The sequence below is a fragment of the Pygoscelis adeliae genome, unplaced genomic scaffold, assembly GCF_000699105.1.
Source record: "Pygoscelis adeliae isolate BGI_AS28 unplaced genomic scaffold, ASM69910v1 Scaffold267, whole genome shotgun sequence".
In the NCBI taxonomy this organism is placed as follows: domain Eukaryota; kingdom Metazoa; phylum Chordata; class Aves; order Sphenisciformes; family Spheniscidae; genus Pygoscelis; species Pygoscelis adeliae.
In genome coordinates, this window is record NW_008825150.1 from 4,777,131 (window position 1) to 4,790,716 (window position 13,586).

General features: G+C 38.8%; 1 protein-coding gene across 1 annotated transcript in view; it reads right to left on the reverse strand.

Annotated features, from left to right (window-relative positions):
* The window catches only part of HGF (hepatocyte growth factor (hepapoietin A; scatter factor)), a 50,228-nt gene that overhangs the window by 24,409 nt on the left and 12,233 nt on the right, over positions 1-13,586 (reverse strand). Inside the window, exons 5-7 of the mRNA XM_009328360.1 lie at positions 11,530-11,672; positions 9,708-9,828; positions 4,850-4,968 (exon numbers count right to left, since the gene is read on the reverse strand). Of these exons, the coding sequence (XP_009326635.1) occupies positions 4,850-4,968; positions 9,708-9,828; positions 11,530-11,672 (383 nt within the window). The remainder of the gene's footprint in view (positions 1-4,849; positions 4,969-9,707; positions 9,829-11,529; positions 11,673-13,586) is intronic.

Sequence of the window (13,586 nt, forward strand, 5' to 3'; positions counted from 1 at the left end):
ATTCATGCCAAAGTAACAGTTTGGGTTTTTTTTCTCATATTTGCTGTCACTGCTTCCATTTCTTCATTTCATCCTACACTTCTTTATTGCTGTTATAGTTGTCCTTTTATCCTCTCTTCTAACTACAAATTGTCTCAAGCCAAAACCACAGACACATATGTGAGCAACTTCAAACCAATCCTGGGGTCCCTGAAGTCTTAATCCAGATCCAATTTTTGCAGCTTGAGCCATCTCTAATCCCTAATTGCTCCTGTCATCTCTTTCTCAGAGCCCTGGCTGTAAGCCACAATGTTTTACGCTGCCTTCTGTGCTTGGAAATAAAGTTACAATGCCCTCCTGTCTCTTCAGTCTTAAAAACATATTTATTTTCTGAATGCTTCCTTCCACTGACTTTTTTGCCGAAAATTTTGTATATGAGCTGTTGTCAGCATTTTGGCTATAGAGCACACTAACACTCATGACATGTAGCAAAAGCCACAAGCAGCATGCTGCCTTGTGGTCACTCCCCCGAAGAGAGGACACCTACGTTTTTGTATATGGTCCAAGGACTTGGATTTGCAAAGCATTTTTTCTAATTAGCATTTCTTGTAAAATATATAAACAGTCCTCAGCATAGGAATTAAAAACCTGTGTGAGAATCCAAACCACAAAGCTATAAAGACATATAACTCATGATGTTCTCTTTTTAGTGTACTGAGATTGCACACAGCCACAGCTTCAGAAAATGGAGCAGCCACTGAATCCCAGAATGGCCTAATGTTTTGGGCTCCCTGCTAGGAGGTGGGAAAACAGTTTTTCTCAAGGAAGACAGAAAACTGAAAACAGGGCTTCAGTATTTTGTGTTGGTATTCTGGTCACCGAGCTGGTGATATAACAGTAATATCAGCAATAAATTCCTCTCTGGGTTATAAAGGAAAGCACTGAGCAGCATCGCGTCTTATGTAGAGGGCAATGCCATATGCCTGTGCTAAACATCCTTTGAAAATATCTGTTGGACTTTCAAGATCACTACTTTTGTACTCGTCCTCATATAGACTGCTTCAGTAATTTCCAAAGATCTACAGTTTTCTGCAGTGAAAATACAGTTTTGCATGTGAAATTTCCACTGATCTTAATATACTTTCTAACTGAAGACAAAAGAAAGAATTTCTAGTTAATTCAGTCAACTTTTACCTAGAAATGAGATAAAAGACTTTCATCACAACATTAAAATCATTACATTGTGGGTTTTTTTCAATTTCATTTTGATGATTACCTTTTCCTCAGGACTTTAATTGTGACTTGTGTAGACGAAGGTGACATTACAGCAGTTTGCAGATCTCCCACCCAACTATTTTATAAAGCTTTGACCAGACTGTAGATACTGAAAGCTGCACGCACTGTAAGCTTACGTGACCAACAAAGCCAGATGTGAATCCTCAGAACACTGACACATTAGCTCAGGAAATGCCAAAGGATAAAGGTTTATAAAAGTTGCATTTGTGAAACAGTCAGCTGTAACTTAGGAATATTTTTTTTTTTTTAATAAAAGACTTCTAACAGGGGAAAAGAACAGATCTAGTATGCTACATATGATTCATGTATTATCTAATAATTAGAAAAATGTAGGAAGCACAGTTTAGTTTTAAAAAAAACCAAACCAAACAAACAAAAAAGACCCAAAAACCAGAAGCCAAAAACCCAAAACAACAACGCCTAACTTAATGAATTAACTAAAAAATTGGAAAGACGATTCCGTTATAGAGCAAAGCAAGACAGTGTTCACAATGGGGAAAGACTGAACTGTCCCCATTCTCAAAGGTTATCAATAACTGTAGATACAATTACATGAGTTAGTACTGTAGTTCACAGGCAAGACTTTCAACATGGGTGTGACTTAATGGGTGCCTGACACAAAACAAGCAGTAGTCCTGTTATGTTTCTTCTGTCTCTGGAGAACCTGATTACAGACATTGCCCAAAGTAGCAAATTAAACTCACTTTTTTTACAGTGGAATAATTTTGCTAATTTTAACTACCTTATACTGGATTTACAATGACATGCAATAGTGCAGAATAAGTTCAATTGCTCCACATCAGGAAGTACATTAAGAGTATTCCTGCTCAGCCTTTGGATTTCAAACAATTCACTAATTGATAAGGAGTGACTGACACTCCAAGACTTTACACTGGCCTAAGCCAAGAACAAGCAAGGAGAGAAAATTCTGACCTACTGGTGGTGGAAACAGAAAACACGGCATAATTTGGTTTGGTAAGAATTCCAAGTGAAGATGGAGAATCCCATGCCTCCCCCTTTAGGTTGCAGCTGCTCACACATAAAGGTTCATGCCAGCGCCATTCCCTCTTCTTTCCCCCCCTCCCAGTGTTTATACATGTGCTAACATTATAGGAAAAATACAGGATTACATTATGGAAACAGACTTTTTGTAAGACCCACTACTGTCTCTATTTTATCTGGATTTTAGGTACCCCAGTAATGGTTTATCTTGGTTCATATAACAGCAACAACAACAAAATACAAAGAACCCAGAAAATTAAACAGTCATTAAAAAACACTCCTTTTATGCTTATTATTCTTTTTCTGGTTTTTTTTCTGCTTTTTTGAATTCTCACGTAAATCTGGTTCCAGGTGAGCTTTATTGTTCTTTATAATAGAATCTATTCTCTTCTTCTATCCTCCTCCCAAGAGACCCAAATTAATTTTACAATGACATAAGCCTACTGAAGAGACAGTTAGATCTAGATGAAAAGCAGAGTGTCTGGTTTCGAGGATTTTTTTTTTTTTTTAACACTTAATTTTGGGGTCAAAATTGAAACATAACAACAAAGGAAATTGTAGTTTCCAAAACTGCAGATCTAAGAGAAACTGACTTTCTCATGAGCTAACATGACATTGAGTTTCACTGACCAGTTTTAGAAGGTTTCCTTTGCCTCTACTTCACGGAAAATCCAAAAATACTGTTTTCCTTTTTCTGCCTGTATTCCTGCGGGGTCTGCCATAGGGCTGGGGCACATGAAGCTGACAGACTTCTACAGTATGGATTCAGTTAAAGTCATGCCTTGTTTTCAGAAATTGCCTTTATCCCCAAGATGTTATAAGCAAAGTATTTTGAGTAAAGAGAATAAAAATATGCGCCTAGGTATTACAAGGCTGCCTTTAATATCATGCTTGTACATTGATTATTTCACATGTTATGAGTTCACTAAGGGCAAAAAATTGGACCCCAAATCTGCCAATGAGAAGTATGGGAGATAAAAGAGGAGACTATCACCTGTACATCTGTCCTGGTTTCAGCAGGGATAGAGGTAATTTCCTTCCTAGTAGCTGGTACAGTGCTGTGTTTTGGATTTAGGGTGAGAACAATGTTGATAACACATTGATGTTTTCAGTTGTTGCTAGGTAGTGTTTATACTAGTCAAGGACTTTCCAACTTCCCATGCTCTACCAACTGAGAAGGCTAGAGGAACACAAGAAGCTGGGAGGGGACACAGCCAGGACAGCTGACCCAAACTGGCCAATGGGATATCCCATACCATGTGACATCATGCTCAGTATATAAAAGCTGGGGGAAGAAGAAGGAAGGGGGGAATGTTTGGAGTAGTGCTGTTTGTCTTCCCAAGTCACCGTTACGCGTGAGGGAGCCCTGCTTTCCTGGAGACAGCTGAACATCTGCCTGCCCATGGGAAGTAGTGAATTAATTCCTTTGTTTTGCTTTGCTTGCGTGCGTGACTGTTGCTCTACCTATTAAACTGTTTTTATCTCAACCCACGAGTTTTCTCACTTTTACCCTTCCGATCCTCTCCCCCATCCCACTGGTGGGGGGGTGAGCGAGCGGCTGCGTGGTGCTCAGTTGCCAACTGGGGTTAAACCACGACAACATCCTACAAGCTGTGAATGACACAAGGAATTTCAGGGATGCAAATCTTGGTTTCCTGATTAAAACATGTCCCAACAAAACTTAATTCTACCACCTGCCTCAGCCCCAGCATTACCATGGAAGTCTAGAAAAATTACTTTGCCCAAGTTTTCAAGGGAGGTCCAATAGTTGTACCTTCCTCATTGTCCCTGTACTGCTCATTTAAGACATCTAATTGTCAGTAGAACAGAGCTGTCAGAGCTACCACCGAAGTTAGGAGGATCTGGGCTTTGAAGATAGAACACACCATAGAATTCTGAAAAATTCTAAAAATTCTGAACTAAAGCATCTCAAAGTGGGCATCCAATATTTGTATACCTTAATGATACTTTGATTCAATTCCCTATCTGTAAAGCGAGGATAACCAAAGCCACCATCTTGTAGTTGACGGATAAAATAAATTCATTGGCTGTGGAGTGCTTTGACACTGGAGTGCTGAATATCACAGAGAAACCCATAAGGAAATTAATAATTCTGTCTTCAGCACAAGGCTGAATAGTGTGCAGGAACCAAGTCCTAGAACCACACAATGTGCAAGAGGAAAACAAAGCAATGAACAGTTGTTGACAGAGAGAGCACCGAGTAGGGAAGCATGCACCTACTCCCAAACTGTAATGCAGATGCCCAGCATGGCCAAACTAATACTGTACATGAGATCTTAATTATGATGTTGCCTCACTTTTTTAGTTCTTGATCTTTCTACATTTTAATGCAATTTCCTGTACGTAAGATATTCCAGTGCTAAGTAGCACACAACTTTTATTTCCTGTCCAGAATAAATATAATGCCTTTATAGGAGATCCTCTTTGAAAGCTATGTTTTAAAAGTCAGTGAAGTGCAATGAATGAACTAGCTGTGGTCCTATATTGCTTGAATTATCTGTGTCCAGATTTTGGAAAAGAAAAGGAAGTAATAAATTTTGCTTGAACTCACCACACGTTTTAATTGCACAGAACTCCCAGGGGGTGTTAGGGTCAAGAGTGTAGCACCACGGTCTCAGCTTGCCATCAGGATTGCGGCAGTAATTATCATCAAAGCCCTTGTCAGGATATCTGCAAACCACAACGAGAAACGTGTCAGGGAGGTCTTCCTGGCAACACTGCACAAGCTTGTACAAGGTACTTAAAGGACAGTCTTCAGCAGAGCCAAACAAGAACCAGTTACCATTAACCTTGGGTCTGATCCTGTGAGATGGATGCAGATACTCTTTTAACACTATTAAAAAGTTAATAACAAAAAAATCTCTTTCCAAATATGCAGCAGAATCAGACCTCCACTGAGGGGATTCCCTGCTGTGCTAATGCACAGGATACCGGATGGGGTAACTGCTAATTGCTAAACTCTTGCTCTTGTGTCTGTCAACTGATGACCAGACTCTAAAGCCACTCGTTTTTTTAAAACAGCCCAATTAAGTGTGGATTATATAAACACTGCCTGGCATGCTGGACTCATTAAGAAAACAGGTTCTTCAGTGCAACAGCCCTGGGTTCAAACTGGAAGCTATTTTGAATAGCTATGTTACTAATGATAGCTCCATTTTTGTAAGAGAGCTCATTCTAGGTCATGCCCTCATTTCAAGCATCAGGGAAAAAAAGGAGAAAAATAAGGAATTAACTTCCGTCTCGCTTTATCTCATTAAGATTTGGAACTATTGTGCCATTTAATTGTTTCCACGTTCCTACTGTCATCATTCAATGATCAGGCAGATATTCAAGATAAGGAGGTTCTTTTTGTATAAATGTGCTATATTAATATCTATAAACTTAAAGAGAAGGAGATAAATGCATACTTTTTTTTCTCCAGTGAATACAAATTGTCTTGGTTTTCCAGTTTTATTGAAACATGTTTGTAAAAGAAACAAAAAGTAGATTTGTCCCTGAAGGAAACATGAAAAGTATGCAAGAGAACAATAAAGTTAACTACCTGGGAACTTGAACCCATTTACAACTGCAAGCAGATGTGTTTCACACAAGCAGAGCAAAATGTGATTTACAAGCTTGTGTTTTTGCTAGGATGCTTTTTCTGTCAAACTATCATCCTAATTTTGACTCATGAATTTGCAACTTGATCTCCCATTCCTTGGGAAAAATCAGGTTCCTTAATCTATACAAGGGACAGGGACAGGATTTAAGTAGAACTAAAAAAACAAAACAAAACAAAACAAAAACCAACCAACCACCAAAACCACCAAGGAGAAACCTCACAAAACTGAGAATTCAAGGGCAGTCAAGAATGTGGTAGTTTCAGATCCAACAGCAGTACCTTGTTTTGTGCTTGATAGAAGACAAACTGTAAAGGAACAAATTGTGTCCAAGGATTTCACAAGAAAACAGTTAATGGGCTAATAACATAACAGAAAACGAGGTGGCTTTGGACACCCAGTAGGTGCAGTGATAAGCTTTGATGTTGGCAGCACATGCTGCATGTCATGTAGCAATGGAGAGTCCATGACACTGCCCAGGAACCAAGGTGAATCCAGGAATGGCAAGGTATCTGCAGTCATAGCTCCCAAAACCCATTCAAAACAAGTGGGGATGTAAAGAATCCACTCTCTAGAAGGCACGTGGATGCTCTGTCCTTCCTAATATTATATGATATGCTCCCACAGTATGTCAAAAATGTGTTATTTACCAACTAAAACTTAAGTAGAGATGTAACAGTTCTTCCAGGATCAAGCTTTGAGTGTCTTTGTGGGATGGAGTAATGTCCGTGAACTGTATCTTTCCACCTACTGTATCTACGTGACCTTTTCTAGAGCAACAACAACCTTCCCAGTCACTGGTTCTTCCCACAATATTCAGGCATGCTTCTGCCTTCCTTCATATCCAGCAAGCCACAGTTCCTCAGTTCCTATAGAAAAGGTCAACTAACCTTTAAGACACAAATATTAGGGATAAGATAAACAACAGGGCTTCAAACTGTTCCACACAATTCAACAGTGGGGCTGTGGAGGATTCCCTGAGAGCTCGTCCCTTTGCTCTGCACACTCCTCCTTTTCCAGTACACTTGGGCACAGACCTCTTGCTTAGACCCAACAAAGAGACTGAGGTTTCCAAGATCTTTCAGAACCCTACTTTTTTTTTTTCTTCCCCTTGAACATGCAATAGCTGTACTTCACTGCTGAAACTGAAATGAAGCATTAAGATACACATCTGGTGTCAAAATCAAGACTTTCTCGGTTTCTAGGAGGGGGGGGGAAGACTGTTAGACAAAGAGATAACATTTATTCTCTTTAAAGAGACAGATGCTGATCTCTAGCTCTGCTGGAGCTAAACTGAAACTTATTGTCTAAAATTCTTCATCAATATTTCCTTTCCCCTTCTTATTGCTTTAAAGGACATGCAGGACTGGAAACTTGATTTTGTATAAAGTAAATTTTCATACAAAAGATATAAACCAGAGTATTTCAATAAAAGGATACCTGCAGTTATTCAGCTCTTATACTACTCTTCAACCCTACTTTCCTCCATGCAATAAGTACCTATTTTCACAGCATATTTGATTTTGAGCAGAAAGTATGAGCAGAAGAGGAGAAAACTGTTGCATCTCTACATTGCTCTATGCCTATCTAAGTCATTATCCTTAATGGTCTTCCTTCCATACTGAGGCATAACCCTGCCCATGAGGAGTACACGGGAGAACTGGAGCTTCAGAATAAAATTCTGCATCCACTAATAGCTAAAAATGGGTCGTGCAGGCGCCGTTTGTGGGGATTCCTACTGTTAGCTTCAATCACATCTAAGTAAACAATTCTCTTCAGTAACTGACCTCTAAAGGGAATAAATGTGGAACAATTCATTGAGGTGACAAAAAAGAAAAGTGGGATGTATTCACCCAGAGCTGAAAGCATTGTCCAACAGCAAGTAGACTGGAACATTTGAAAAGATTACTAGTTTTACCTCTCTTTCTTCATCATTGCAACTGATGAATCCATAAATGAAAATAAGTTTAAATCTGTCCAGCTAGTCCTTCCTGGTTTCCAGGTTATTCACATCACCCCTAGATGATATAGTATAAGCCTCTCTAGAGACTGCTGTATTTTAATGGATCATTTGTTCCAGACCTCCTCTTTTATTTTCAACTTAAATAACTATTAAAAAACCCCAAACAAACCAAAGCCCACAACATTTTTAAAAGCTAGTATAATCAAAGTATAATTGTCACTACCTTTAGTGACCATTCCATGAAGTTAATTAACATAAGGGTATTAGAAATGCACTGGACCCCAGTTACTATTCTGAAAGCACATATAGATCAGTTCAATCTGGATGGGTCGCTTTTTGATAAAAAAGCATTTTTATTACAGTCTGAAAACTCTCAAGAAGACATTTTCTGGAGGAAATCTTTCAAGGAGGAAGGCAATCGTTCATGAGACTGCAGTTAGCCTGAACAGTCATTTTGCAAACAATCCAAAATTAACGGAAAAAAGAAATTTCCTCCTGACAGTAAAATTGTTATTGTTTGCACCCAGAAGTTCTATAAATGTTTCACTCCCAAGGAAAAAAAATCTTTCTGTGACTTATTCTAGAATGCACAGCAAGTGCATGGCAAAACTCAGAAACAGATTATCTTCAGTCCCAGTCTGCTAATACAAAATATTTATTGTAGCAGAACTATGGGAGAGCCTGCTATTATTCATGAAGCATATCATCTGAGCCAAGAGGAAAACGAGGTTATATCACATAAACTCCAAAACTGCAGATCCTTAATGTTTTGCTGAATAATCAGGCTTTCTAAAATCTACCAGTACCCATATTTCTGAGTACAAAAATGATGCTTTATTTAGTGGAACACTTCAACATATATAAAGATACTTTCAGTGGAAGGTCTCAATCTTTCTGAGTTTGTTGATTCTTGCAGTCTTCCTCTGGCAGTTTACGTTTATTCAACCGATGGAGTTAATCCAAAATCCAGAGTAAAACTAAAATGAAACTTTAGTCCAGTTTAAGAGAAACACAAAGGCCCTCCTGTGTGGCCTAAACCCCCACACAAAATCCTTCCAAAAGGGTGTATTATAGATGACCCTTTGCGGTCGGGTGAATTTTACCCTCTAGGACAAACCCTAACGGGGATGCGATTTGTCTTGCTATTTCTGACTCATCTTTTGGCATTATGTACCTATGTCTAAACTAAAAAAAAAGAAAAAAAAGTCTAAAACATAAATCCATGTGCATAAAATGCTAAACAGAATGATGAGCTCCTTTCCCAGGCTGAAAAAACACATGTAGTGGGCAAATATTTTGGTCAATCAAATTGGATACTAAAACCTGATTACAACAAAAGACCATCTACAGCTTTAAAGCTGTTCAATATTTTAGAAAAGGAGCATACTTTGACTTGACAAATTTGCAAGTTTATATTCACTAATTGTGTTAAGAACGCTAACAAAAATTTATGACTTTTAATCATTGTTTACTTTGTGATTACTTTAAGGTATTTTAAGCTGACTGAAGCTGCATAACAACATATACAGAAACATTCAGAGGTTAATTTTTTATTGTCAGTAGGGAGGAAATTTTGATCAATTAATGCAGCGCATGTACATCACTGCACTACATAGCCATGGGATGTAGGCACGACTGTGCAAAATAGCCTCTAGTCCCCATCCTGAATCTCCATTGTGATGGTAGCCAGTCTGCACACACCATGGGCCAGAAGCCCAAGCAACTAAAACTGGTGAACTCCATAAATTTCAGTTCAGCTAATGCTGATTTTGCCCAACTGGTTCCAGAACGTGTGTAATTTTCAAATTATAACCACATGGATTTGCCTGGGGGGGAGGAGAGGTTACCTCTCTGGACGAAATTTGTGCTTGTGTGGTCTCTGAAGATCCCAGCGCTGACACTCCTTGCCCGACTCGGTGTGATCCATTGGCCCTCTGTAACTCTCTCCATTGCAGGTCATGCATTCAACTAGGAAAAAAAATAGGTACTAGTCATTTATTATGCTGATGACTTGTAGCACCAAAAAAAAAAAAAAAAAAAATTAAATCATATTCCTGTTGTTATAAATTGAAACCAACCTAAAGAGGTATAAAAAAGTGATATCTTTTAGTTAGGTTGGTATGGGAAATGTCCTTTGGAATAGAATTGCACTCTTTCTTAGATCTAATCCAGATGCTTAAATTTGGTATCACTTTATAGGACACTTATGGTTTTGAGGCAGGTTGGTGTGAGCTGCTAGAGGCATTCATGTTCCTAGCAGATTTTTAACTTTACTTATGGTTAGTAACAGAGACACACACATATGTAAGGAAGGAGTATTTTTTAGAGGTGATATTTTCTAATTGAGTAACATTCATTATTCTAAATCACTCTAAGTCATAGTATAATTACAGCACAAGTTTAAGTACAGAATAATGGCTGAATCGCAATTTCAATGCAGTACAGTCTGTCTCTTTAAATTCCCAGCACTTTCAGCTACATATGATACTGTTTCTTTTCGATACTAATTCTTTTTGGCAGCTTAAACTATGGTACATTTTCAGCCCTGTTTTGGGAAAGTGCAGGGTGGAGGGAGAGTGGGCAAAAGCTACCAAAGGGACTTGAAATCACTGTTGAACAAAATATGCTTCATAATTTAGAATGAGAAATCTTAAAATATAAAATAAATTCACCATAATTAACTGTAGACACATTTCTCAAGTGCCCCCTAATTAGAGTAACTGTAATGAAGGATCACTTAGTAAATACTAATTTATGCAATTATAGATCTCACTCTTCAGTCAAAACATCCGCTACCAAAGTCTTCATCCTGCAGTGAGCTCCAGGTCTGAAGCTTACTTAAATTGATCTTTAAATGTTAGCTTTTAATAGATTTTCAAGCTCCTTGTAAATCATCCTCTTCATCCCTCTCTTCCTCCCTCCCTTCCTCTCCCTTTTCTTCCCCCACCACTGCATAGCTATTGCACATGACACACTAACAGGAAAATTAAAGGCATCCTATCTTGAGAATTTAAATGAGTTGAGTGACTGGAACTGAACTGGCTGATTAGTAAGATATAAGAGCTTAGTTTAGAGGTTAACAGAACTTAAAAGTTAACAAATGCAATGGTGTACATGAAGTGTCTTTTGAATTCTGCGACTTGAAATTTGAATGGGACTGGATTTATAAAAAGTTTTACTTATTTACAGTATTCATTTGAAAAACAAAATGCATGCTTAGATTGAGCTTTTGTCCTGTAATTCAGTATCTATATTTTCATCAAAAAGAAGAAGAAAAGTTGATTTTACAATGGAATGGCACTAGGTGATTTTATCACATAGTAATACTGAAATTGTTAATGGACTTATTATGGACTAGACAAGTGAAAAAAGGGTCACATTTGCGCAATCAGCACAACTTCATTGTGCGGGCTCCTCCGTGACCTGAAAAAAAGCTGCTGAGCCTGAAAGCTTGTTCAGGTTTTCCAAAGTACTGGAACATAACAAGATCTCCTCTTTCTCTAATAACTGCTTTTCTTGCTACACGAGTTATTCTTGCTGAGAAATCACCTATTCTTTCTCCAAAGTCCATGAGCAAGTGTCACTGCAACTATTGTTTCATTGTACCTGTTCTGCGTACCTGCTGTCAGCAGAGAAAAAGCAACTGTCCGCGTGAGCCATGCCGGTTACCTTGTGAACAGAGGGGGATGTCGCAGACTTCATGGCGCGTCTCCGGACTGGTGGTGAAACACCACGGCCCTCCCTCTTCCCCTCGGGGGTTTCGACAGTAGTTTTCCCGCAGGTCTTTACCCCGATAGCTCGAAGGCAAAAAGCTAGTTTTAAAATGACAATCATTACAGTATAAGAGCATGCAAACTTTGGTGTTAATCATACTATTTTTTACAAACAGTTAGAAACAATCACATTTCTGCTTCCTTCTCCCTCCACCCTGCCTACACAAATGCACACACCCAGACATCTGTCCATACACAAATATACATCTTCAGTCAGGATTACTCAATCAATGGTCTAAATCTGGGACAATTTGTCTAGCCCGTAGCTTGCTCTAGTGAGTTTTACTCCCGTCCCTCGGGCATCCGGAGCCAACTATCTGCTGCAGAACCAGAGGCAGCAGCACATTCCTTGCCAGCCCTCGCTGCACTCTCCTTCACAAGGTTGTAACTACTCACACAATGGTGGAAGGCCCTTGGACAAGGGGCAAAAATGTATTGGGTGCATAGGGGAAAATTTCATTGGGTCCATAGCCATGTCAGACCTGCCTTTCCTATGCATGTCGTGCACATATAGGAGACCCAGCTGGGCTTAGTGTGCACCTACCACATAAAGCCCACAAGCAGAGAAACCTCTTCCCATCCCCGGTCAGGCAGCAGCTAGAACTGTGCATCAGGTGTGTGTGAGCGTGACCGAGCGGTGTGACACACCGTGCTGAGAGGCTTTCGCTGCCCGAAACCATGGACTGATTTGCATTTTAGCATCAGAAATTTCCCCAGATCCCACTGCAGCTGTCTTGCTTCATGTTCTGCCACAAGCCCCACTGTTGTCACCTTACGGTCTGCTACTTATAGACCCACTCATCATTGCTATCATACAAATTAGGTCATTTAACAGTGACCTAGCTGACTTAAACTGTGCTCTCCCTTTCATTATATTTTCTGCTTTTGCTGTAAGGGGCTATTAAATAACAACACCCTTTAAGATTTTTCCCTTAGATTAGGGGTTCTCAGGCCAATGCTAAGCACTTTGTTTTTCTTTAGTGAATTAATAGAAATGTGAGCTAATACTATATTTTTTGCCTAACACACATTTTCAGTATGAGATTTTGCGGCTTGTGCTCAGTCCATCAAATATAAACTCTACAGGGTCAAAGTTTTGTGTTCTTAGCTGTCTGTAAAATTATGTGTTTACCTCTAGAGAAACCCCCACATACACATTGACATATAGAGATATACATAGGCGTACATATATATTTATACATAAAAGTATTACTCGTTATTCTTCCCCACAAACTACGGAATCAGTAACCCTATAGTAAGCAGCCAAACCCCAGAGCTGGTTCTGTTCAATGCCGCCGCAAGAGCTTATGACCACCCTTAGGCTGCACATTGCAGACAAACCCGGTGACACTTCACTGCCAGTTTCATTGCAGTGATGCTTAAACAGCAGCTAAATCTTTGTAGTTAAAAAACACATTAAATTCAGAGTATGCTCAATTCCATGAAGATTTGTTGTTGTTGTTGTTGTTAATTGAAAAGCTGGGCAAAATACATAGGGGATCACACAAAACTTGTAATTCAACTTAATAAATTGATTTAATTTTTGAGCTTCCTAGATCTGTTCCACTTTTTTTTCTTCAGTATATTTAAATTCTGGTGGAAATATCACAAGCAAAGTGCACCTTTTATTCTGAAAATGCCCAATACTTTATTTGGGGGGGGAGGGTTTGGTTGGTTTTATGCTTTGTTTTGTTTTGGTATGGGTTTTTTAATCACCAAGGGAAATCAAATGTATCTATATTCTAGAGGGAAAAAAAAGGAATAAAATGTCATCTAACTTCTTTTAGATGACTGTAGACACTTGCAGCTTAGGAAACTAAACTAAGCACTTGGGACAGTCTTTATACACAGACACTGATTTAATTTATATACAAAAGCAGAATATAAATGTATGGTTCCTGCTGTCCTTGGCAAATTCTCTGTAACAAATGAATAAATTAAAAATAATAAGAG